A 23,611-nucleotide genomic window follows, 5' to 3' on the forward strand; every position below is an offset into this window, starting at 1 on the left:
GAAACTGTAAGCAATCAGTACACACACTAAATGCTGGAACGAGAAAGGCATGGCATATTTAGCAGCTCGATGTTTTATTAAAGTTAAACCAGCTGGTGGCAGTTTGGTAACTGAAGTTATATCCCAGCTCACTAAAATGTCTGTAACATTGCACTGCACTGGAGGCAAAAACCTGTCATGTGAATTTCGGCTATAGGCAGCAGTTATCTAATTCTTGTTAACCTTCAGGCTAGAATTTTATTTTGGGGGTTAGGTTTTATACATAGCTGCCTATAGATTTCACAATTTCTATACTTCTGAAAAAAATTTCGTATAAAAATTAGGTTGTGTTCTGCTAAAGGAAAATGTAAATTCATTGAATCTCTATTTTAAAGTGATTGTCGTTACTAAGGACCTCAGATATGGTTGCCAAAGACAAATTGAAATTTAGAATGATAGGAATTATGATGAGACAGTGTTCCTCGAGGACTAAGGAGGCAACACCCTTGCGGCAAAAAAATCTACCGTGAGAGTGAATGAGCTGCGGTCTCTTCCACCAAGCTGAGCCCCTTGTAAGGGAGATACATGTGTAATCATTACATTACTATATTAATTTGGTATGTTTATATAATGTAATATGGGACCACAAAGGAGAAGCAAGCAATTTTGCCTCGTTGGGTTGAATGGTAGGCACAAGACAATGTTAATGGTTAATGTAGGACCTCACAGAGGAAGAGACATTTAAGCTAAATCTTGAGATATAGATTGAAGATTGTCAGGTGAAGAGCAGGGAAAAGAAACATGTGCTACATATACCAAACAAGGGGAATTAGAAAGGGCCTGTAGAAAATGTTAGAGCATTCTATTAGAAAAATCTATAAACATTCCCTGTTCCTGGTCCCTTCTAGAATCTGTCCCACCCTCAGATCCTGAAAGGAGTGACTCTATGTGCTGCAACCTGCTCTTGCTGATTGGATCAGAGATGATACCTTACCTAATACACTGGTTGTTAAGTAACCAATCAGATGGTCTTTAGAGAATGTGAACTAATAGGCCAGCGGTATTTAAGCGGAAAAGTTGAGACAAGGGCAGCCATACTGAGCCATCTGTTGTGACTGCATTAGGCCATGTGCACGGCAAGATGCAGAGGAAGCTGGTCCAGAGATAAGCAAGAATTGAAGAGACTCACAGAATAAAGCAATGATGAAAGAACCGCATGTATTTTGTTTTCTGTTTTTTTGATGTTGTATTAGTCAAAATATACAGGTTACTATAGCAGAGGATGGCAAACCACAGCCCTTGAAACAATCCAACCTAAGGTCTGTTTTTGTACGGCATGAACTAAGAATTATTTTTACAATTTTAAGGATCATAAAGAAGGAGAACAAAGGGGATCAACTACCTATATGGCCCACAAGATTTTATAGAAAAAGTTTGCCAACCCCTGCACTATAGCAACAACTACCACCCAAACGGAGAAGCTTATAACAAGAATGGTTTGTTTTTCACTCATGCTGCCTATCACCTTGGAGGTTTTCTCCAAGTCTCCTTACTCTAGGAAGGAAGCCGATGGAATTGCCTTCATAATGAACACTGTTAAACACTGCTGCAGAGCGAAAGAGCTCCAGAAAGTCTTATACCAGCAATTAAATGCTCCAGGCTGGAAATGACCATATCACAACCACGCAAAACACAATGGCTGGAACTAGTCACATAGAGTCACCCACCACAAGGGGAAGAACAATCCCACCATGTACCACAAATGTAGAGAACCAGAAATATTTGACCAACAGCTCCAAGGACTAAAACAGATGCCCAGAAATTATTATATCCACAACCGAACTACTTGGAATAATGTTCTGTTCCTTAAAATGGCAGAAAGTCTTACATAAAGGGAAATTGCAGGAGAGGCACTACAAACTTAGGTAGGAGTCATATTTGAAAGGATCTTGTATATCATGCTAAAGAGTTTATGGAGGCCAGTTAGGAAGCTGTTGCAGTGGACAAAGTATGAGTACACATGGATTTGAAATAAAGCCATATTTGTAGGTCTGAGCAAAAGAGACTGAGAAAAAGGGCATAAGAAGTAGAATTTACAGGACTTGTTGCCAAGAAAAGTGAGAGGCAGTCAGGAGCGAGGAAGCCTGAGGTTTATAGCTGGACAACTGAGTGTCATGACTAATCATTTAGATAGGAGGGGGAAGGAGAAAATAGTTCACAGGCCTGTGTATCATACATAGTCTCTGAGGAGTCCAAGATGCACATTTGACCTGATAGTCTGACTACATTCCTCACTCCTTGAAGTTTTCTTTCTGGAGCAGTAATGAATAAACTTCAAATCTTCAATTCTGTTCAAATTGGGATCCTCCAGAAGTGTTTCTCATGTTTCTTGATTTCTTAAATGCCAGGTATTTCTAGATAGTATTTCTAGATTTCTATATTGCAAGCGACCATTTTGAAAGGAATTATGGCACATAACTGAGTTTATCCCCAATTTATTTCTTCAACTCATACTGACCACTAGGTCCTCAGTTGCTTTCTATGAAACGGCGCATGTGAAATAGAAGTAGTTTACTTTGCTGTAGTTTGACTCAGATTTTCTTTCTGGAATAAGAGATAGAGTTTAATGCACAATCGTAGCTAATTAAATAAGTTAATGTACATGAGGCAGATGGACACAGAGATGATTGTTTTAAAAACAGATTGAACACAGTTCTTTGGGGGATATGTGAAAGATGCAGGTTTATGCAGTGAAAATCAAAGGCACAAACCATGGGAGGCAACAGGTATCAGTTGCCTGTACAAGGATGGATGAAAATGCATTCATGTGCCATTATTGTGGCAATTTTTATAGTGCACTGAACTATGTGCTACTATGTTACAAACAAGAACTACTAATGAGTCAAAACACTGAGTAGATCATTTAATGTCATTGACCGTATGTAATATAATGTAATACCAATAAACCCTATATTGTATATATTCTGTGTTTCCAGACTTTGTGCCCCACCCCATTTGTAAGCTATAATAATTGTGATGTCACTCAGATGTCGTTTCCTTTTAGTGTCTGTACTGATCATTTGCCTGGTTGCTCTCACTTCCACTCCTACACTTTCTCTGTTCTGCTCTGTATCACAGGAAGTCGAACGCTGAAACCTACAATTCCCAGGCTCCTTTGCTAACTGATTTCTGGCTAGGTTCATGCAATACGAGGCAATGTTGAAAGACTGGAGGGCAGAGAGAAAGGAGCAGCCAGGATATTTCTCCTGTTCTGTCTTCTTCAGGTATCATCTTGGTGATAGTTGCATCTCCTGCATGTTCCCAGTTCTTGCTGGATACACATTTTTTCTATGCTCTTCACTTTCTCTGGGAAACTCCTGCTATAGCCCCAGCTCACAATGAGTAGCTACCGCTCCAGAATTCCAGCTTTTACCCTATAGTCCCAGCCATGTCATCCCCTCGGTCAGCTCCTCCTCCCAGGTTCCATCTCTCTCCAGGCATCCCTGACTCCTGGATTCTAATAACATCCTCTCCTCTCCTAGTCCCTCCAGTTCTACCTGTAGTAGCACCTTCCTGCAGTTGTTAAATGCTGGATTGGCTCAGCTTCCCCTGCTTACTTTCAGTTCTTCCAACACCTCAGCAACTAGATCCCTACATATTTTTTCAGCTTTATTGTTATGGTATATTTCACAAATAAAATTATATTTCAATCATAATATACTGGGGGTGCCAAAAACATGTATACAAGTGGACACTTTGGTCAACATTGCTCAAGCAGTAGTTCACCGTAATCAGAAGTGTCTGAACACTGATGGTAACCCTTTGAGCACCTCTTGTAATGGCAGACTTCAAATGTGACTTCTATTCATCTTTTGTTATTGGTATATATTGAGTATTACAATTTTAATACAGTTTTCCTTTCTTAAAATCTGTATACATTTTTTTGGAACCCTCTGTATATAAATTATAATACAGTAGTACCTAGGTTTTCAAACGTCTCCGTTGACGAACATTTCGGTTTACCAAAACTTCCGTAAACCCGGAAGTAAATGCTTCGGTTTTCGGACACGCCTCCGAAGTCAAACATGTCATGTGGCTTCTGCTGAGTGCAAGATCCTGAGGCCTAGCTGTCAGCTGTTTTCGAATGTTTCAGAACTCGGACGGTCTTCCAGAACGGATTATGTTCGAAAACCTCGGTACCACTGTATATTTAAAGTGTACAGCCTGATTATGAGAAAGGATCCCCACAATAAAGATTATTAACACCAGATCTGCACACTACACTCCTTCTATTGAGTGCCTGGCAAGCGTCTCCATATGGTCCAGGACAATGGAAGCCCAGCATGTAAGATGGCTTCCTGAGGACATTCGGACTTAGGAGGATAAGTCAGTGACACAAGTATAAAAGGACAAGATTCTGAAGGGCGGCTGTGGTAGCACTTCAGAGAACCTTTTGCTGAATGAGTATCTCAGAAGAAAGATAAAACAAGGCTCGGGGGTGCGGGGGAGCTCCTTTTCATATTCCTGCCCCAGCCCCTTCCCCAATTTTTATATTCTCAGGGTGCAATTCTCAGGCAATAATGGAAAACCCATTAGCAAGCTGTTCTCCACCCTTCACACTGAAACACACTCTAGACAGAAATTTAACTGCTTCCTGAGAATAAAATAGAAAAAAAAAGAGACAGTAGTAGATTAATAAATTATTGAGTGCTAAATCAGCGTGTAAATAGCATCCTTTACAAGCAATCTTTTGATGACTTTTATAGGACTGAGAAATTAGCTTATATAACCTCAGTTAAGTTGCCTAAACTCTGAATATGCTTGATATATTTTTTTCAGACATGAGATAGCAACTATTTTACTAGAACCAAAGGGCTTAGAAACACAGACATGTGATGGCCGAACATGAACAGAGGCAATGGAACCTGAACCTTAACCCCACAGGCTCAGGAGTCCAACAAGGCCTGGGTTGGAATCCTAGCTCTCGTGTACTAGCTGTGTGACTTTGGGCAAATTCTTTAAATGCCTGTGTCTCAGTTTTCCTAACTGTGAAATGGGGATAATCACATCTACCTTTTTGGATAGTTTTGAAGATTAAATGAGCAAATTTTGAAAAGTATTATCAAAGTACCATGTCTGATTTTCAGCAAAATCTAAGAAAGAAAAGGGCTGAAAAAACATGGAGGTTGAGCATCTGACTCTAGAGCACCGGAATGAGTCAGAATCGCTGAGGGAGTTTGTTAAACTTGTAGAATGTTGGGCACCGACTGCTGAAATTCTGATTCAAACGGTCTGAGGGTAAATTTTAAAAATTTGAATTTTTAATAGATTCATTCCCAGGAGATTTGAATGCCTGTGGACCAAATATCTCACTGTGAGAAACACTCATTTTTACTTCATTCTCTACCTCTTTGCAAATTTCCTTTGGTTGCGCTATTACCTTTACATTAGCAATTTATCTGCATTCTAAAGTTGTTTTCTTAATCCATCATGTTAGTCAGGAGAACAGAAAGGAAATCAGACAGACTGGACACTAATAGTGGTTAAGATACTTGATGACCATGCAGCTTTGGACAAGTCACTTCATCACTTGGAACCTTAGTTTCCTCATCTAAAAAGCAGGATAATAATATTTGTCCTATATACCTCTCAGGGCTGCTAAAAGAATCAATGGAGAAAAAGGATATGAAAGCATTTTGTAAACTACAAGGCACTGTACCAATGTGGTTTATCTTATTATATGGACCCAGTTGGATTACAGTCTCAGTTTACTGAGGTATAAATGTAGACGAGTTTCATTTTTTTCTTTCTTTGCTACTAACCAAAGTTCACCTTTCTCACTACTGAGCAAGCTCTTTTAATATCTCTCATTTCAAATCCATGACGTTTCAGTCATCTTTGGTTATTTAAGCAGTCTCATTTAAGTGAAGACTTAGTCTTTCCCATCTTTAGTCTCATATTCGTTCAGCTCAGAGGGTGTTTCTCTCCCCACAGCACAGGCTACACTGAGCTTAGCACGAGTTGGAAGTGGAGGGGGTATATATTCCTACACCTCACATCCCATCCCAAATCCTGCCCTTGTTCTTCTGTCTTGGAACAGACAGGGAGAAAACTAATGTCTGCTATGGCCTTATATCATGGTGCCGTGATGTACTGGCTGCTCTCTTTGCACATGCTAATGACCCCATCCTAATGTGGACTATGATGTGATGTTGATTAGCTTGTTTTTCTTTTTTTCTGTGTTGTGAAAGCCAATAGCTCATTGTCTGAAGGGTCATGATAGGCCCCAAAAGGCCAACCAGATGAGGGACTCAGTCCCAACTAGCTTCCTGGGTAGTGATTATTACCCACAGGATTTGCCCACATTTTCCTCTTGGTGCCATCAAGCCACATTCCTTTGACACAGGCCTATTTGCCCCACACCTAGGTAGGTGGTTTCCAACAGATGTGAGTCCCCCACTCTTATCTTTGCTCTACTCCTCAGTTCTGGTGGCCTGTGGGCATAGGTTGGCTCCATCTTAAGCCATGTCACCATTCTCTGCAGTAATCCTTTCCCCCACACTGGGAGCACAAGCAGAAGCAGTGAGTCTCACTGCCTGTGAGACAACCAGTGGTGAACACAATGCTTCTCTTTCCTCTTGCAAAACTTATAAGCTTTTGAAAATGATTTTAAAAATCCTGCTCCTCACCCCATTCTTTAGATTTGGGAAGGGAAACCAAATTAGTCTTGCCGTACCCCTATTCCTCCAAAAGAAGAGATGTGATAGTCAAGTACAGCTCTATTAATCTGACCTTTCCCCAATAAATTCTATAAAAGGTGATTGTCAGTCAGCCGAATGTGAGGGTACCAGTGTGCTTTGACCTCAGACAAAGGTAATAACAAATTCCTCAAAAAGAGTCACTCAAGACCCCATAGTATATGCTCAATTATAATTACCAGTAATAGCCAGAATGTTTCAGGATTCTCCAGTTATAGGGCTATGTCAGTCATTAGGGCTATTCACTGATTGATATATCTGGTCTCTCCCATTGTATACATGGTAGGATTTTACTTCTTTGACTCTTTCAAGTTTGAGATATGGTCCATGAAACTGTGTCAGTTTTGGGCAGAGAACTGTGGTGCTCAGTAGTCCGTCTTGCATTCTTGTTTCCTTGCCATAGCAACCAGCAGTTTCCCAGTGATCCAGTCTCCATCAGCCTGTATCACTAACTGAGGATGACCCTCCATAAGGACATGAAATGTGACATGCAGGTTTTGAACCTCTGAGACTTTTAGATTGGCACTGCAGCATAATATACCCAGGATGACTAATCCAAGGGAGTGGGTGGAAATCAAAACACCTAAATAGAAATTCCCAAAGATAACCCAGCTCATTTAAGTATAACAAATGCACAATGAACAAGCAGGGTGTCACAGATCTGCCTCATCTTAGAAGACCTGAGAATAGCTGAGAGCAAGGAACACATCACATTTGGCTACAGAGAATAAGGAACAATCCCAATGACTGCTCTTATTTGCAGTGGTCAATTTCTCATTTATTTGTTAGACTGCACCATGTGGTGCTACACCACGGGTGTTCTGGTGATAACGGAGTGAGTGCTTTGATGGAGGTGCAACATGTTTGGAAACTTAATATAGTTTAAGTGAATATGAGTCATGGAAACTATTTACTGTCTTCAATGATGGCTTGATGTTTTGTTTTGTTTGCTTTCACTGGCAACATTTGGCAAAACTGTAGAACCCAGACATTTCCAAATTTTAATAATTTGGAAAGATCCTATTAAAAGCAATAAGGCTTAGGAGAATGAAAAGACAAGCCATGGATGAAGAAAATATTTGCAAACCACATATCTGATGAAGGATTTGTATCTAAAATACGCAAAGAACCTATAAAACTCAACAGTAAGAAAACAATTGACATAATTTTAAATATACGTAAAAGATCTGAACAAGACATCTCACCAAAAAAGATAAATAGATGACAAATAAACATATGAAAAGATGTTCAACATAATATGTCATTAAGGAAGTTCAAATTAAAACATTGAGATAAGTCTACATATCTATGAGAATGGATAAAATTAAAAAAAATATCTGACAATATCAAATGTTATCAAGTATGTGGAGCAACAGGAAGTCTCATTCATTGCTGGTGGGAATGAAAAATAGTATCTCCACTCTGGAAAATAGTTTGGCAGTTTCTTACAAAGTTGCACATAGTCTTACCATATGATCCAGTAATCATACTCCAAGGTGTTACTTGATGTGTCAACTAGTAGTAATTATGATTGAGTGGAAAATAAAAGAAGAACTTTGTGTGTTATGATAGAAATATTTTGGAATCAGAAATTTAGCTGTGCCATCTTACAGACTGTGGGAGCTTGGACAGGTTAATTAATCATGCTGGGTTTATATTTTCTTACTTCCAAATTGGCGATAATAATATAACACTCAGAGAATTATGGTGAAAATTAAATGACAGAATATATGAAAAGTCCTAAGCATTGTGACAAGCTCAAACAGTGGCAGAGATGATGGCCATGAAAATGAGGTCTAGAGAAAGAGAAGGAAATAAAAAGAAAGAAGGAAGTAATAACTAATTTGAAGATATAAAAGGGGTTCAGATTATTGCAGATTTTTCATATTAAAATACTATCATTACTATCCTCAGCAACCTAAGACTCGAGATTTAAGTAAAACCTTAATAGGTTTGAAAAATGACAGAAAAAGTAAATATTTAAAAAATAACTTCAGATTGTACATGAATCATATTGAAACTGCTTTTTATACTGGGGTGGGGGATCCATCTAACTAAGCCTTAAGTAAAATGAAAACAAAAATCTCTGAATATTTTTCCCAAATAAAACTTTAAGTTTTGGGGAAAAGTTGATATTTTGCTTTAGTTTCCAACTTTATTTTCACTTTAAATATCTCTGAAGAAAAGTTAAAATCTAATTAGGACTTATCAGAATTTAGATGTATTTTTTAAAAAGAATTCTACTTGATTCCTTTACAACTTATTTTCCTTCCTGATGTGAATATACCAAATAGAAGCTGAGGAGCTAAGCGGAATGCCCCAGTTTCCACAGCAAGGGCTGAAAAGCTTTGTCTTAAATGAAGAGTCTTGTGCCCTGGATTTGCTGGAGAACCTCTATTTTAAGCAACTTCTCTTATTATTCTGTTTCAGGGACTCTATTTTTTAAAGTCCTGATTTTGCCTGGATGCCAAACTGTAGGAAGTCATATGATTTGGAGCTGCATCAGGTCTAGTATTTAAAATGCTAGAGGAGACTTAAAACACATTACCTCATTTGACTGGGGATAAAACTGAGACCCAAAGACGGTAAATAATTTGTCACAAGCCCCCAGTTAGTACTTGATAAGTCAAGATTTATATCCAGATCTGTGTGACTTCAGAGATCACACTTTTAACCACATATTTATTTTCTGGGTTCTTGAACCCCAGTACCCAAGTGGTTCAGTCTTTGGGATGAATCCCATTTCAAACATACAATTCAGTGGGCAAAATTAATTTCTTTTCTCAAATATATTAAGAATATTAAAGAATAGCAAATGCAAATGCACAGTTCAAATACATGAAATTCTAATTCTTCTACTACGCTCATAAAATAACTGTCCTGTAAGAACCCTCAAACTATCCTCCCAACTCCTCCTTCAGTTCAGGCCAAAGTGCTTTCTTCCCGCTCTGGTTAAGTAAATCAGCTCATTACTGTAGGCCCAAATCCTTTACCCTTTTCTTCCCTTTTCCCATTTCACTCTCCATTCTAACCCCCACCTTGCTAACTCTGTTCTCCAATTCTGCATCTGGATTGCCCAAAGAACCTGTCTTATAAAGTCAGAGCTTCCCTAAGTAAAAACTATCTCAGAACCCTTTTTTTTAGGGGGGGAGAGAAGAGTTGAACATTTCCAATTTATAAATACTAGTATTTTGCCTTTCTTCACACTTGTGAGATCGCCCAAGTTAGGTCCTAACTTTCACTCATTTCTGAATCTCTCATATACAGTTTCTGGTTACTGCCCTAGATTACATTCAAGGGACAATCCCACTTTCTAATATTACATATTCAGGCTTTTGTGGCAAGGCTTTGTACCCTCAGAAATTTAGAAAACCTGTCTTTCCAACAATTATTCCTGGGTCACTCATTAAATGTTTACCAGCCTGACTATATAATGTTAGAAAGCAGGGTTGTCCCTTGACATCCCTAGGACAGTAACCATAAACTGTATATGAGAGATTCAGAAATGAGTGAAAGTTAGGACCTAACTTGGGCGATCTCACAAGTGTGAAGAAAGGCAAAACACAGGCATTTATAAATTGTAAATGTTCAACTCTTCTCTCCTTCCCACATTTGCTTAAGATAGCAGTTTGTATTTTCCCAAAATGGCTGGAATAATATATATCCCATCATGGATGGTCTTCTTACAATGTGACTTTGACACTCTTCCATCAGGAGGTAGGGTTGACGTTCTCTCCCCTAAAACATGGGCAGGCTTTGGTCATTGCCTCAACCGATAGAATACAATGGAAATGGCAGTGACTTTCAAGGCTAGAACACAAAATCATTGCAACTTCCACTGTTCTCTTGGATCCCTCATATTGGGGAAATAAGCAAATACTCAGTACTGCAAATACTCAGTCACCCTATGGAGAGGACCTGGAACCCCCAACCAACAGCCAGCACCAAATGACGAGACATGTACATGAGTCATTCTGGAAAGGGGCCCCTCAACCCCTGTCAAGTCTTCAGATGACTAGAGCTCCTGCCAACATAAGGTTGCAACTGTATGACCGACTTAAGTGAAAACTGTCTATTTGATCCTATTCCAAATATCTCACCGAGAGAACTGGGAGAAATAATATATCAATGTTGCCGATTAGTTCACTAAATTTTGGGTTGAATTTATACAGCAATAAATAAAGTAGACATTAATGCCTAATCTTAAATTTGTCCCAGCATTAAGTCAATTCAGGCTAATTTTAACATAGCCTTCAGGGAAAGAAGAGTTTCAGAAATGTTAAGGCCAGAATGGCGTGAGTGGCGGGGTTTCACTGTCCCCAGGAGGAAACTGAGTGTCACGGGACCAGGAACAATGCCCCAAGAAGATGAGTGAATTCAGAAAACAGACTACTTCTCAGTCTTGTCTATGAGACTCCCTGAATCTATACAGTTGCTGTGGCCAAATCCTAATTCTCTGGATGAGGAAAAACATTTGATTATGGGGCAAAAATTGAAATCTTTCTCATTAGAGCCTTGAGTGAACTCTGTATGATTCAGAGTTCACACTCTGACTTCCCTTCTGTGATGGAAAAAGGATCCATCCACCTGGTATGGGCAAACGGGATTCTGAAAAACCCAGCAGTAACCCGATGATGGCTTAAGGTCAAGGAGGCATTGGTGTTGCTTTGGGGGACACAGCATGAGCTGGCAATCGTGAAGGGATATAAGTATCACTGAAGAAGGGATGCAACACGCTGTCCAGGAGGTTCAAACAGGTTGTGGGAAATGTATGATTTTTCCAAATAAGCCGTTTTTCAGGAGAAAGAATAGAAGAAGGTGCCCTATATTTGCGGAAACACAATTTTTGCTGTCCCCACTTATTCTTTCTCTGGCTCAGATTCCGACTCCGCATTCTCCAGAATGTTTCATCAAACACAGGAAAATGGGCCTGTCAGAACCATTAAGGAAAAATGTGGGGTTGGAAACTCATTTTCTAAGACACTAATCTTCATGTGAAACTGGGTAATTTTCCCCTTTGACCTGAAACAGCAAACGGCTGTTTGTGGGAGACTTATTTTGAAATATGAGGTCAGACAATTAAGTTCACGAACTCATCCTAGAAAAAGTGCCACGTACCTCATTGCTGAATATCACTACGGTCACCTTCGAAGTACTCCCCTTGGGAAGCTAGGTACCAATGCGAGTGCCTAGTCCACCCTTCAAAGCCATTTTGGAACTCTTTTTCTGGAATGGCCATCAGAGCTGTCATCGTATTACACTTGATGTCCTGAATGTCATCAAAATGTTTTCCTTTCAATATTTCCTTTATCTTCAGGTGAAGAAAGAAGTCATTGGGGGCCAGATCAGGTGAGTATGGAAGATGTTTCAATACAGTTGTTTACTGACTAAAAACTCCCTCACAGACAGTGTCGTGTGAGCTGGTGCATTGTCATGAGGCAAGAGCCATGAATTGTTGGCGAAAAGTTTAGGTCATTTAACTTTTTCATGCTGCCTTTTCAGCACTTCCAAATAGTAAACTTGGTTAAGTTAACTGTCCAGTTGGTAACAATTCATAATGAATAATCCCTCTGATATAAAAAAAGGTTAGCAACATCGTTGCAACAAGTTCACCAACTTAATTGTCATATTTTGTATGTTTCTGAGTCAGTTTGTCCCCTTTTATCTGCAAGGAATAAAGGATCACTCAGATTTATTTAAACCAAGAGGGTTATTGTAAGAATAAATAAGCAATAAGCAAGACAGCTTAATAGGTATCACTTGGTTCTTGACACACAAATACAAGAAACATCATATTCCTTAATTTTTCTAAATCAGACCTTCTCCCATGCCCCATCACCACATTGGTGAAAATTTTTAATCCTTTTGGAGAAATGGATGAATAAGACCTGTGGAATTTATGAAACTCTAGTAAGCTTGGAAAAGAGCCTCTGGTATTCATAGTCCATTGTAGGTAGCAGCTAGGATGGCATTGACTAAATTCCTATAATTCATTCAGAGCTGTTCAAGCATCCTCTCCCTGTATGATTTCACCTCCCAAGGCTACAGCATATGGTGCTCACTCTCCATACATGTACATGCCACTGTTATCCATGTACATGTACATACCCTCCTAGGTGCTGTGTGAGAGGGGGTGTTCTTACTCCTGCCATCCCCATGAAGAGCACACCATCAACCCCTACCCTCAAACCCCAGAAGCCTGTCTTTTTGACAGTGGCATACCAAGGGTATCTGATGAGTGTACTCAGTCCCAGAACAGGTAATAAGAGGGTGTCTTTTCTATAAAAAAAATGTGAAAACAATAATAAAATCCACAAGTTTGCTTTTTAAAATTATCACCCAGCAAGCAATTTAAAAATACCTGTCTGTGCCCGGGGCAAACTGCTCCTTCTTATCCATTGATGCCTTTGCCTTTTGAGCAATCAAACACTACATCCCTATGAGCCTAGGCTTGGAAAACAGGTTCCCTTAACTCTCTCTTAGCAATAAAAATGTCAACCTCTTGATCATGGAGAGTCTTCTTACCTGGTGTCATGGAGAGAACAAGAACTATCATGCATCTGGCCTCATGGGGATGAGAACCTAAGTAGTCCAGTTAATACTGATTGTTCTTGTTACACGGAGCTTTCCCGCTGGGCTGCCTTTAAGTCAGATGCCTACCTTTGGCCCAATAAGTGGTCAGGTAGGGTTATAAAATGCCCCAATGTAGATTTATGTGGAAGGAACCTCATTTAAGCCTGATGTAGGCATAGCAGACATTGTGAGATTTAGCCTATACAATGGTATTTCAGTTTGACAGGTGCCTTTCAAGGTGGGCAGGTCAGGGAAAAGTGATGGAAACAAGCAAGAGTGGCATACTGCATGAGCTCCCTGAATTGCCTTCATGTGTGGTCCAGACACAGTTGAATAAGACCATGTGAAGTCAGCATCCAGGGTTGAATGCCTGCCACTGCCTTGCGGGGAGACCTCTTGTGCCCCTTAATTTCCCTACCTGAAAAGGAGGATTAACACAATCGAGATGTCTCCCCCAGCAGAAGGAATAATAAAAAGGAATAAGTGACTTCAGGAATAAAGGATACTTATCTATTTCATAGCTAAGGTACATAGCTTACTTCATAGCTATCACTAGCTCGAGGAGGAAAGAATGGATTTAAAGCAGTACTACTCGAAGTGTGGTCCAGGACCAAGCATCATTAGCATCAACCTAGAAATTGTTAGAAACAACCTTTGTTCTTTAAATGAGAATTTGGAACTGTTTATTTCTGTAGCATATCTAGAATATCCTGATTAATACAACTACAAATCAAGACTTGTGACATGGATCAAAACTAGTGTTTCAAGAAAATGTGTATTTCTAGATGCCTGCATAAGACGATAGTCTGAAAATCAATGAGCTAAGCAACTCATTAAAGGAATTGAAAAAAAAGAATAACCACAAAGACTCAAGGAAAGTAGAAGGGAAAATTTTTTTATGTGAAATAAAAACACACACATTTAAATAGAGATAATCCATTAAGCAAAGTCTGTTCTTTGAAAAACTAGTAAAGTCCGTAAGTCTCTAGTGAGGATGATCAAGAGCAGAGAAGGCTCTTGATCACATAAATGTGAAAACGGTCATTTGGTACAGAAATAAGCTGTATTGATCAGGATAGCTAAACCAGCTGCTCCGAAAACAACCCAAATCTCAGTGACCTAAAAATATTCTCATCACAGTCCAGTGCAGGTCAGTTGGCCCCACTTGGTGGCTATCCTCTAAATGGAGACACAGACTGTAGAATTGTCCCCAATGATATTCCATAGGAACCAGCAACTGCCACCAGGAGCAGTCAGGACAAGAATGGGTGAGGGGGATCAAATATATGGTGATGGAAGGAGAACTGACTCTGGGTGGTGAACACACAATGTAATTTATAGATGATGTGATACAGAATTGTACACCTGAAAACTATGTAATTTTACTAACAATTGTCACCCCGATAAGTTAAAAATAAAAAAAAAATTAAAAAAAAGAATAATAAAGATGAGAGCTTAAAACAAACACAAACAAACAAAAAAGAATGGATTTGAACTGTGCGTCTGGACTTCTGGAATTCTAGTCAACGTGCTTGTTCTCCTTATTTCATTAGTCTGGAAGTAACGTGACCCTGCATTTCATGTGCTTGAATTTTTTGGACCTCATGTATTGGTTATGATGGAGTTACGCTGTATTAGTGAAAAAAAAAGTCACAGAACTACTTACAGTACATTACCATTTTATTGGTCTTTAAAACAACCAAAATGAAGTAGTACATTATTTAGAAATGTAAACAAATGTAGTGATACTATTTTGTAAAAAGCAGAGGAAGAATAAACACAAAACTTAGAATAGTAGTTAGCTCTGGGACTATCTACATGAACTTAATTGTATTAGTACTGTTCTAGTTCTTAAGTTGGATTGTGCATTCTCAGTATTCATTTTATTATTGTATTTTATGTCTAATTGCATTATATAAAATCTTTTGTATGTATTAACTATTCCCTCTAATTACCCTTAGGTTCCACCTGCATGTTTAGATCTTAGCATCTCAATTCCTTAGCTTTTCCATCTATGAAATGGGGATTATAAGACTTTCCTTATTAGGGGAGTATAAAAGTAAATGAATATTTTGAGATCCTAGTGCAAATCTTTCTATCCATTCCAATTTCCTTGGCTTCTTCAAAGAAGAAGCAGGCTGAAGACAGTTGAGAAAGGGCAAAAGACACCTGAGAGATGTTGTGTTCCTGTTGTAATGTGGCTGCACAATTAATGATCTCATGATCGTCACACGAGACTGGCTTTCCGTCTTCTGATTCCATTGTGTGGAGGTGGGAGACCCTGGGCTCTGTCAAATGTGAAAATTCATTAAATACTCATAAGTTTCTCATATTCACATGAGAAGGGAGCTGTAGAATAAGAGAAAAGGGAAGAAAGAAACAGGAAGAAGACAGAAGGGAGAATTGGAACCCGTATGAGAAGAAGTGCAAGACCAAGCAGCTACAATGACTATTTTCCTCCTATGAGCTCCAGGGAGCTTGTGAAAAGCTGAAGTACATTTCGCTATCTAATTCTACTTGCCCACACAAGAACTGATGATTCCTTTAAGTAATAACTGGGTCCTATTTAGCAGTGACCTGAAGTCATTAACTTATGTCCAAAGATCTGTTTCTCTACTCTTAAGAATATACTCCAGGGGTCCCAGAGAAAGAAGTGATTTTTAAAATATTAATGCACAAAACAATCCCAGTGCATATTTTCCAGCTAATACTAGCACAGAGATGTAATGAGCAATAATAGTTTTATTAAACTAGAGCTGTTGGGGCAATATTTATTCATTGGAAACAATTTAAGAAATGGAAATGATAAAACAAAAGGCATTGCAGATTGGGGAAAATAAACAAGCAGCCAGTCAGGGTGAGTGGAGCTTTTCAAAGAAGCCATAAAATGTATCCAAATGCGTATTAGGAATATTAAAGATCAAGAGGAAATTATCATATTCAAGCAGTTCTGCCATATACAGACTCACCTCTCCTGGAATTTGAGGGGGGAGCAGTCAGTGGTAATAATTAAGAAAGTCTGCACTTGTTTTTTTTAATAAATATTTCATGATATGTCATCTGCTTCCAAGAGGAGCCATAACACGCCACAGCCACTGCATACTTAGCAGTTGTGGAATGACAAAAACTGGCCTAATTATGCTAAGATCACACAAATTTAGAACCAAAGGCAGTGGAAGCTGACAGACCATGTCAAGGGCTATGAATTTGGGTTATGCATAGAACTCCAGGAGTTCGCAATGTCAGCTTGTTATGCGCCAGGCACCCAGGCAGGACTTACTCACTGAAACACTATTGCCAAGAGTTCTAAAACACACTTTTTGGCAAGAACAGCACTTCAGGGACTATCAGAAATGAGCAGACCGTAGTCCAAAGGGCCAAAATCTCCTTCATCTCAGAGAGACCTTAAGTCTCAGATACTGCAAATCTTACTGCCTGATTTGACCTTTTTGAGTGTAGGCAATTTCTTAATCTTCATGAGTTTTGGTTTCCTTATTCATGGATTCCAAAATTATGTATTGAGCACCTACTAAGTGTCATACACTGTTCTGGACACTGGGGATACAGCCGTGAACAAAACAGACATGTTTGCTCTGGTAGTGTTCTCATTCTAGAGGGAAAGACAGACTATAAACAAAGGAAATATCAGGAGAGAGGTCCAAGATGGCAGATGAGGTAAATGCTATGCACACTGTATCCCAGGATCACACCAAAATTACAAATAAATTATAGAAAAATCAACCTCAAGAATCATCTGAAGACAGACCCCGATAATTAAGGATATAAAGAGGTCACATCAATTCTGATAGGAGGGGCAGAGATGTGAAAAGGGCTGACCCCAAATCCACAGATAGTAGCTGAACACCAGGAGGGACACATTGTTGGCAGTGGTCCCCCAGGAAGAGGGAAGGGTGCCAGCCCCACACTGGGCTCCCCAGCCCATGGTTCCTGCACTGGGAAGAGGAATGTCCACAACATCTAACAGTGAAAATCAGTGACGGCTCTGTCTTTCCATCTGCGTGAGATGGAAGGTGGCTGGAAACCCAGACACCATCATAAAGAGCCCACATATAGCTTCACTTGCAAACACTCACTTGGTCTCTGGTGGTGGGGTGGCAACTCGAGAGGAACCAGAGACATATGGAGAAAGACTGAGTTGTGTGGCTTTAGGATGAGGGCTGGAAGGACAGGAGCCATTATCTCTGTGTGGAATCTGACTCACGTGTAGCCTACAGGAGGGCACCATCTTTTCTATGTTGAACCCTCCCCCAAAGGGATAAATCTGAGACAGCATTGGTCTGGTAAAAACTGCATGTGTGCACCACCTTGGTGACGCCTGGGGTCCCCACCCCACACAGCTAGTACTGCATCACCCAGTACACTCTTCATTACTGAGTGGTTGGCATTCCCCACAAGCTGTGGAAGCCTTTGATAGCAGCAGACAACCTGTAGAAGCCCGGGGAACTTTGGGTGGTGGGCAGTAACACAAACCTGCATTGCAGCCTCTCTTGAGCAGCTCATGGGGACCTGCAGGCCTGAGGTGAGCGTTGGCTGGCCGCAGTGTTCTCAGGGCATTTTTGCAAAGTGGTCATAGGCCCAGCATTGGTGCAAGAACCAAAACTGCATTAACTTTGTAAAAACCATTGGCCATACCCTGTAGCTCCCTGAAACCCGGCACCATCCATCTAGAGCTGCATTGCCAGGGGCTCTCAAAGTGCCTGGGTGGCTGGCCATGTCCCACAAGCTGCAGAAGTCTTTTACAGCAGCAAATGACCTGAGGCAGCTTGGGGAACTTTTGGTGGCGAGCAGTGATCCAAAACCTGTGCCCCAGCCTCCCGTGGTGAGCTCTCCGGGATTTGCAAGCATGAGTTGAGTGGTGGCTGGCTGCAGTGCTCTAAGAGCATTTTGCAAAGTAGTCGCAGGCCAGCCACTGCCTCAACACGAGTGGTGGCTGGCTGCCAAGTGGTCACAAGCCCAGTGCTGGTGCAAGAACGACATCTGCATTAACTTTGTAAATACCACCTGCCTCATCTCGTGACAACCTGGGACCCTGCCCCACCCAGTTAGTGCTGCATCATTGGGGACACTCTCGACATCGGGTCAACCAGCCGGGCCCACACACCTAAGCAGGCTATTTCAACAGCTGGGCCTCACAGGAAGTTGGAGGGTGGCAATAGGTCTAGGGAGACCTGGGTCTTTTGCTAAGCTGCCTCTGGCCCAGTACTGGTGGCAGCCGCCTTGGTTCACAGTGAGGCTACCCTCACATGCCTCCAGGTCCAGCACAAGCAGCAGCCAACCACATATAGCTTTGTGGCTCCTACCAGGTAACCACAGACTTGTTATAGGCAAGGCTGAAATGTGCCTGCACATAAACCCTGCTGAAGAGACACCAGAAACAACACACCCAGAGGCCAGCTTCAGACCACATCAGAGCACTACCTGGTTATTCCTATAAGCAGCACACCCAAAGGGGGGTCTCAACAGGCACAAGTGCCCACAGGGGCAAAGCCCCCTCTGATCAGTCACCCCCACACAGCCGCTCATACACTATGGGTGTAGCCAATCCTCCAGTCACTCAGCCTGGGAGTCAGTCCCACTCACTGATGCACCCAAAGCAATCAAGTCTCAGCTACAATAGAACACACACAACACACTCAAGAGACACTCCTGGAACCATGCACAGATCAGGGAGACTGTGCCATTGGACCACACAGGACACATACTATATAAGGCCACCCAGCAATGACTGAGAGACATAGGAGATCTACCCAACACAGAAGCAAACACAGAGTGGCAGCCAGAATGAGGAAACAAAAAAAAACAGGTGCCAAATAAAAAGAACAGGAGAAACCTCCAGAAATAGAACTAAATGAAATGCAGGCAACCAACCCACCAGAGACAGAGTTTAAAATACTGGTTATAAGAATGCTTAAGGTACTTAGTGAGAATGTCAACAAAGAGATAGCAAGCATAAGGGACCTAGAAACCATAAAAGAGAACCAGGCTGAAATAAAATACAATAACTGAAATGAAGAATACATTAGAAGGAATCAACAGCAGATTAGATGAAGCAGAGGATCAAATCAATGATTTAGAAGACAAGGTAGCATAAAACACCCAATGGGAACAACAAAAACAATAAAAAACAATGAAGATAGTTTAAGGGACCTGTGGGACAACATCAAGCGTAAAAACATTTGCATCATCGGAGTACCAGAAGGAAAAAAGAGGGAGCAAGGGATTGAGACCCTATCTGGAATCTAAACAACTAAATAAATGAACAGTTAAAACAGAAACAGATTCATAGAAACAGACAAACTGATGGTTGCCAGAATGAAGGGAGGTTGGCGGGGGCTGAGTGAAAATGGTGAAGGGGTTAAGAAGAACAAATTGGTAGCCACAAAATAGTCACGGGAATGTAAAGTATAGAATAGAGAGTGTAGTCAAAAGTATTGTAACACTATGTATGCTAATCGAGAAGACTCACTGCATAAATTTTATAAATGTCACCACTATGCTGTACACCTGAAACTAATATAAAATAATATTGAATGTCAAGTGTAATTGAAAAAAATTGGGGAAAAAGCAAAAAAAATGAGTACAAAAAAATATGAAATGCCAGTTGGTAGTTACAAAAGAGTCGTGGGAATGTAAAGTGCAGCATAGGAAGTAAAAACAATAATAAATAAATAAATAAATAAATAAATAAATAAATAAATAAATAAATAAATAAAACTTACGAATTGTTTATTTCTGGAATTTTCCATTTAATGTTTTTGCCTCGTGTCTGACTGTGGTAATTGAAACTGCAGAAAGTGAACCCATGGATAAGGAGGGCATACCAAAATAACATAGCAGGGATTTGAACCCAAACCTTCCAATTCCTCCTTCCTAATACATATTTTAGTGACATCCAATCTTAAAGAAGGGCTTTAAATTACTTCTCTAACTAACCTTTCTGGGATGGGATTTAAGATGGGACGTGATCCTGAAATTTCTCTACAGCAAAAAACTCGAAAATTTGAAGTTCTAGTATTTCAAAAACTTTGGTTTTCAGTGGCCGTAAATTTCCCCTTACACTCAGAAACACGTATCCATAGGACCCTACAGTATCTTTCTCACAAGACTGAATCAATTCACGGACTTGTTTTTTTCACCAAAGTGAAGCAGTTGTTGATTTGGCATTATTAAATGCTGATTAGATGCCTACACATGTCATTCCTATATCTGTACTCCATCCTAGACAAAAATTCTCAAATACCAGCAGTAACCCACATGCTATTGAAAACTCCAAATCCACACTGGTCCCACACTTTCGTGACTGCTTCCCTCACTCCCCATGTCAATGCATTATTTTCTAAATGTCCTTATTATGCTGGCCAAATATAACTCCACTTACAACTACCCACTTAGATAAAGCCTTCCCTTCAATTTTGGTTTTAAATGTCTGAAGGAAATGGATGCCACAGAATTTGGGACCCAGCAACTAGTTTTTTATAAAGCCTATCTGATTTCTTTTCCTTCTTCCAGGTAATTGGTTGAAAAAGAAACATTAGCATTGCACTAACTAAAAACCTACACAAGATTACTTGGTATATCTCAAGCACAGTTTGTTCTATGAAGAAAGAATCTGCCTGCAGTGTGGAACTTGATTTTAGGGGGATGGGGAGTAAAAGTTGGTGGAGGATTTGCAGCGTGAGATCAGCTCCTATACCCTGCCTGTCTTTCTGTGCTTCAGTATACATTGAGGACAGAAAGGAAAAGCAGCAAACTCTCGACTTGTTCTTTCCTGGCAACACTCTACTATTGTACAACTGGGCTAGAAAGTGGCTTTGAGCTGCAAAAGCTGGAGCTCTACAAAAACGCAGCAGAGCTATTCAATGGCTGCCAACTAAATTCTGAGTCTTGGAATAACCGCCTAATGAGACAAAGGGATAAGATGGCACTGAAGATGCTGTTCAACTTGCTGGTGACTATCTTTCCTCCTCATTTGCAGTGAAAAAGGAGAAGCGTTGAAATGACCTATTGTCTGCAGAGAAGTGAATTTAGAGGAGCAAAGAGGACTGATTTTCCCTTTGCCTGCCCAACTCCCACCACACAGCAAGTTAGACACTCCTGACGCCCAATGCCACAGCCACTGAGATCAGCTACCATGGTTCCTATTCGTCCCCAACTTTAATTCTGCCTCTTTCCTTCCTCCCCTATGTGCTCGAGCAAACCTTGCTATTAAACGTTATCCAGCTATTAAAATTCTCATTTTATATTGTAATAAGATTATTTATCGAATGAGAAACGCTTCCTAATAGACCATTAGTGAAAATAGGTTTCAAAATAGTAGCTAATACATGATCTCAATTTTATAGTGTAAAATAAAGAATATCTAGAAGAATATGAAAACATGAACAGTGATAGTCTTAGAAATCACATAATCATGAGTGTTTTTAATATGCTTCACTTTTACTTTAACTAAATCCTCTTTAATTTTATAAGGGTGACGTGTGTTACTTAAAAATTCCACATTATCATTGCAATAAAATCTACCTATTGTGTAGAGTACTATGGTAAAATAACATAAAAGAAAAGAAGATTCTTTGTCTTCAAAGAACTTACAGAATAGTTAATTGCCCAGAAGACAAACAATATGGAGATAACCAATATATTATGAAGCATACTTTTATTTTTTAAATAAACGTTTTATCTTAGAATATTTTTAGATTTATAGAAAAACTGAGCAGATAGTATAGAGATTTATCGTGTACTCCACACTCAGGTTCCCTTGTTAACATCTTTTTTTTTTTTTAATAACTAAAGAACACTTATTTGTTTTTCACCAAGACTTTAACTTGAGGACATAACTAAAACTGTGTCACCACCCCCACTCCAACTTGAAGAAGGGCTGTTAGTACAGTGAATGTTATAAAGCAGGCATGAACAGTTTTTGAAGGACTGAAACCAACATCACCTAACAAAGAACATCTTCCATGTAAATAATCATAAAAATGTTTAAGTAACAAAAAAGAAAAAAAGGGGGGGAGGGTTGGTGGGTGTTTCAGATTGAACCAGATCCTCATATTTCATCTAACACACCCTGGGCTAGCGTGTACCAAAATGGAAACAGGATTACTATAATACAGAACTTCCACTACAGCACGCTGTACACACCTGTGTTCCAAACCCACCCCCAGCCCCTTAATGCTTCCAACACAACTATTTCCCAGCCTGTTGGGCCTGCCGACGAAGGAGCACGTAGATCTTCTCTTTAATCCAGTCTTTGTTATAAGGCTGGTATGTCTGGGTATCAGCTCGGTAAACAAGGCAGCTGAGGTCTACCAGATCATCAATAAAATCAAACAACTGCCTGATATCATATGTGATAGAGGGGCTGTTGGGATTCATTCTCTTCAGATGTTCTTCATACATTTTACAAATGCCTTCCATGCATTCATTCACAGATTCGTAGTCAGCATAAGTTCTTCCTTCTGGTCTTTTGGTAGGCTGCACCAGCAAAACGGTGTTAGACATCGCGCCAAACTCTTTCGCTAAAGCCGCCACCGACACTGCCGCCGCACAGGAGCTTAGCCACAACGCCGCCAACAGCCAATCCCCGCGAGAATGCCCCCCCGCCCCCCGTTAACATCTTATATTAGTATGCTGCATTCGTTGTAATTGATGAACTGATATTGATACATTACTATTAAATAATCTCATACTTTATTCAGATTTCCTTAGCTTTTACCTAATGTCCTTTTTCTGTTCCAGGATCCTGTGCAGGATACCACCTCACATTTATTTGTCAACTCTCCTTACGCTCCTCTAGACTGCCACAGTTCCTCAGATTTCCCTTGTTTTTGATGACTATGACAGTTTCAAGAAGTACTGGTGAGGGATTTTGCAGAACGTCCCTTAATTGGGATTTACTGGTGTTTTCCTCATGATTAAGTTTGAAGTTTTGGTTTTCTGGGAGGAAGATCACAGAGGTAAAAGGGCCATTTGCATCATATCATGTCAAGAATATACACGATCAACAAGACTTACCATTGTTAAAGTTGACCTTGAGCATCTGCTGGCTCAGGTATTATTTGTCAGATTTTCCCACTGTAGGCACTCTTCCCATCCATACTGTAAATACTCTTCAGGAGGCAGTCGCTATGTGCAACCCACACTTGAGTGGGGAGTATGTTCCATCTCTTCGAAGGCAAAGTTTATACATAAATTATTTGGAATTCTTCTGCATGGGAGGTTTCTCTTATTTCTATTTTCTCCCCATTTGTTTATGTAATCATTTATGTATGCTAGTATGG

General features: G+C 40.1%; 1 protein-coding gene across 1 annotated transcript; it reads right to left on the minus strand.

The window, feature by feature from the left end:
• Window positions 1-22,138: 22,138 nt before the first annotated feature.
• On the minus strand, window positions 22,139-22,892 carry LOC117037000 (enhancer of rudimentary homolog). The gene has a single exon (XM_033132674.1). The coding sequence runs from the start codon at window positions 22,830-22,832 to the stop codon at window positions 22,518-22,520; it is 315 nt and encodes a 104-aa protein (XP_032988565.1). The 5' UTR covers window positions 22,833-22,892; the 3' UTR covers window positions 22,139-22,517.
• Window positions 22,893-23,611: the final 719 nt, after the last annotated feature.

The sequence above is a fragment of the Rhinolophus ferrumequinum genome, chromosome 17 (assembly GCF_004115265.2).
Source record: "Rhinolophus ferrumequinum isolate MPI-CBG mRhiFer1 chromosome 17, mRhiFer1_v1.p, whole genome shotgun sequence".
NCBI lineage: Eukaryota > Metazoa > Chordata > Mammalia > Chiroptera > Rhinolophidae > Rhinolophus > Rhinolophus ferrumequinum.